The sequence below is a fragment of the Antrostomus carolinensis genome, unplaced genomic scaffold (assembly GCF_000700745.2).
Source record: "Antrostomus carolinensis isolate BGI_N321 unplaced genomic scaffold, ASM70074v2 scaffold11509, whole genome shotgun sequence".
NCBI lineage: Eukaryota > Metazoa > Chordata > Aves > Caprimulgiformes > Caprimulgidae > Antrostomus > Antrostomus carolinensis.
In genome coordinates this window covers 1-4231 of record NW_010337882.1, presented here as the reverse complement: position 1 = coordinate 4231, position 4231 = coordinate 1, and the positions used below count along the sequence as shown (strand labels likewise).

At 46.4% G+C, this 4231-nt stretch overlaps 1 gene segment (V, D, J or C); it reads left to right on the top strand.

The window, feature by feature from the left end:
- LOC104530660 (T cell receptor gamma variable 5-like) lies at positions 1–536 on the top strand. The segment is given in 2 exon segments: positions 1–37; positions 151–536. Coding segments are annotated over 2 exon segments (423 nt in total).
- The last annotated feature ends 3695 nt before the right edge of the window (positions 537–4231 follow it).

The window sequence follows — 4231 nt, the reverse complement described above, 5'->3', positions numbered from 1 at the left end:
ATGTTGCTTCTCCTGCTCCTGGCTGCAGCCTGCTCTTGTATGTTCCCCTTGTCACCACAGCATGGGACAGCAGCAGGAGGCACCCCATATTTACGTGTGTGAATGAATAGCAGGGCTCAAAGTGTGGTGTTTTTCTCTCTTCCTTTCTAGATGGACAAGCACAAGTGCTTCTGAAGCAGAGTAAAGTATCCATTACCAGAGAGCAAACTAAAACCGCATGGATTGAGTGTACAGTTGAGGGCATAGATGACTTCCAGTCTGCATATATCCACTGGTACCGACACTTACCCTCCAGAGCTCCCGAACGGCTTCTGTATATCGCATCAAGTCAAGTTGTTTATGATGACAACTCCTACAAGAGCAAGTATTCTTCTCTGAAGAAACGTACAAACGTCTGCGCTTTCTCAGTCAATGACATCAATTCCAATGACGAAGGTACCTACTACTGTGCCTACTGGGAGGACCACAGAGCTAGCAGAGCACAGGCAGCCTGTGCAGAAAGCTGCCTGTGCCATGAGCAGCAGGCCTTCTGTTAAATGCAGAGAGCCACCACTGCACCTTCCTGCCTCTAAAACATCCTGATGGGTTTATGCTGAGTATGTAAGTAGAAATAAAGAACAAAGAGGACAGCAAAGGAATGCAATGTGGTACAACCCAGATGGTGTAATGCGCCGTGCTGGGGAAAAGGAGCTCTCCTGTGGGTGATGGGAATAACTGGTGATGGTATAAGCTGACTTATACAGTAACACAGATTGTCTTTGCAGAATGGAGATACTTCCCCAAATACAGCAAAAACAAAGCAAATGGCAGGGAGGGACTATAGGAGGACATTGCAGTGCAGACCTAGCCTGCGAGACTTCAAAGCCAGGTCACGATGGAGATGCAGGTGATAATCATCACTGCTCACTCCCATCTCAGTGATGATAATGGTGATGACTACTTATAACACTGATACCCCTTAGGATCCCTCGTAATACACAAGGAGCTGTTATACTGGGCAAACCCTGAAAAGACACCCCCAAGAAAGGTCTGTGAAAACTGTTTACAAGAGAAAACTGCAAACTAGAGCAGGGAACATATGGGCATGGTGACGCTGCACTGCTCAGCCAGACAGCTGGCAGCAGAGCCACAGTGAAATTTGACTTGTGTGACAACAGTATTCACAACCCCACGTCCATATGAGTGTTTCATGGAACTCAAGTGCATCGTTTCCTCTCCTCAATGGTAGTCCATCCTCCACCTAAGGTTCCTTACTGATTCCTACAGGCTCAGCTGATTTATCTGAAAACATTACTGCTCCAGGTTCTACTTGGCCCTGAAAGAGATCTTCCTCTCTGGCTTCCACACTGAAATGGACTAATAATAAAGACAGTCTTTAACTCAGTAAACTCCATGCTTATAATATCTTTTTTTGATCTTTTAGTGTAGATAAGTTACACTACAGGGCCTAACACAAATTCATGTATCTATCACAAGGACAACAGAAGAACAGGAACTTTCTGTACTAGTTGTGAGTTGAGATTTAGTTGTGTACACTGCTATTGACAAAGACCTAAAAAAAAACCTCCAGAGTGGATTATCTCTTTTGGGTCAGAACATGAGAAATCATTCTCTGAGAGGAGAGTGCTGTGTGGTGGCTGCTGCCCAAGCGACCATTTGCCATGAAGTCTTTGCAGGGCACCTTTAGAGGGCTCAGGAATGAGGGGAAGTCTAAGAAAAAGCAGAGGGCAGCAAACAGCTGGCTGGGAGACATGGAGGCTTCAGCCAGGCTTTGCCACAGCCACCGGGGTGCTCCTGCAAGAGGCTCTAGCTGTATTTTTCCTATTTGGTGCTACAATCCCATCACCAAGGAAGGCACTTGCATGCAGTACATGTCCAACCACCTCGCTGCTCGCAGGACACTACTGCCAGAGGAACTGGCCCTGAGGAGCTGGAGTGCCATCCTAGAAGGTCATCTTGGAGACAAACAGCATCTGAGGGAGAGGGATAAGGCTGATCAGACACTTTGGAGCTGTTTTAATAGTAAGAGATGATAGTTCACTATGACTTATCCCATTTGTGCTACCAAAGCAGGCAGAATGTTCCAGGAAAGGCTGGTGAAACATGCTTCTGGGACAGCTTTGGGTGTCTGAGGAGAGAACGTCCTTGGGAAGGGACAGATTGAATAACCTGAGTTTTTATGTGTGTGCTCAGGAGGTAAGTCTGAGAGGAATATAGACACAGAGATAGATGAAGAAAAATTATTTCAGATTCAGTATTTTAGGTCCTTTCTGCACTGTTACTGATGTGATTTAGCTTGTCAGTAAATTTAACCCCCTCAATGGTAGCGTGTTGAAGAATGACCATTGGATGTGCCAAATAAGTCATTTCCTCCTCCCAGCTGTTTGGCTCTTTCTCCACCTGAAGGGCTTTATAACCTTTCTGTCTCCGTTTATCTCATTTACAGCTTAAACCTGCACGGGGAGCATGTTGCTGCTTCCAGTCCTTCTTGCAACTTCACTGTGGTCTCGTAAGCCCTTTTTCCTCTCCTTCCCGTGTGCAAGAACGCGGACCTGGCTCCAAACTCCAGCAGTTTCTTCCCCTCACACAATTTCTCCGCTTCCCCTTCCAGGTGGAGATGCACAAGCAGTGCCAGTGCAAACCCCGGAGCTGCAAAGGCAGGTGAGGGGCAGCTCTGCCAGCATGGCATGCCGAATGAGCACTGCAGTCGTCGTCCACTGGTACAAGCAGCTTCCTGGGGAGCCGCCGAAGAGGATACTCTACGTGTTGGGAGAGTCACCCACTTTTGATGACAGAGGTGATAGAAGGAAATATCGAGTTCAGAAGCATCTCTCTGAGCCCATCTATGGCCTCATGATAGAGGATTTAACCCCAGGGGATTCTGGCACTTACTACTGTGCCTATTGGTTTTATCAACGCATCACAGCGTTAGACTGGCAAAGATATGCCGCACAAAAAAGGGTTTTTGCACTCTGAACCGCAAGCTCTGAACAGTGCCAAAAATGCAGATACTTCCCTATTCCACCCATCTCTCATGATTTTCTGCAGCAGGATAGGAAAAACAACAATTTAGCATGACAGCTGTTAAATATGTGATGTTATTAATCGGTCTATCACACATATCTGTAACATCCAGAAACTGGAGAGTCCCTGTTTCTGGATGAGTCACTTTGGGGTAAATATACAGAACTTTGCTCGTAAGATGAAGGCTTGACTGTACTGAAAGCACTCACATGACAGTGAACATGGCCTGTCTGTGTGAGAAGAGGTGTCCAGGAGAGCTGGTTGGTATTCAAGAACTACAGGCTTTTACTCCTTTTCAATCCCTAGGAAGGTGATGGAGCAACAAATCCTGGAAAACATTATAAGACACATGAAGGTGAAGAAGGTGGTCAGTAGTAGTCAGCATGGATTTACAAAGGGGATGCTATTTAGATAGCTTTAGATAATGAAGCTATCTGCAAAGCGGATGTTGGCCGTCTCATCAGTGACAAGTCTATTTGATGATAATTTGAACCTGGAAAGGTATTTTGTTGATAAAGACTCTGGCCACTGCATGTGTCCTCTTGGCAAGACACCATCAAGTTTGATATGTAAATATGTCTACTAGGAGACTTGTTGTGTTAGAAAGCTACAATAAAAAACCTAGACGGTGCCTGTAATTTAGACATGCAATTGTGAGAGACTCAGTCACTACACCGCTGGAGCTGCTCTCTCTCACAACCCTTTCTCAGTGGCTCCAGATCAAGTTGTCAAAGCCACAGGCCTTGGATTTCACAATGTTTCTCATATTCACCTGAAAAGCAGATGGGACTACAACATTCTAAGCAATTTGAGCATTTGCCAGCCCGGGGAGGGTTTTCTGCAAAAGTGCCCCACCTGCTTGTGCACAGAAGACCTGTCCCTGAAGACTGCTCAAGAGAGGCACCTCCTCCTCCTACACAACACTGTCCCCATCTGGGGTCTCTTTCATCTTCCTCTGAGTCTCAACCACAGCAGAGAGTGACGAGCAAACATGCTGCTGCTGGCAGCGCTTGTGGCTGCAGCCGCTTGGTCTTGTAAGTCCTTCCTTATTTCCCTACCTTCCCTCACAGGCACCCATCGCGGTGCTATCAGGCATATTCCCAGATCCCTGCATTCCACCTCATCACAGCATTTCTCCTCTGCTTTTGTTTTTCTTTTCCTAGATGGATATAAACAAGAAATTCCTGTGCAGAGCCCTATATCCATC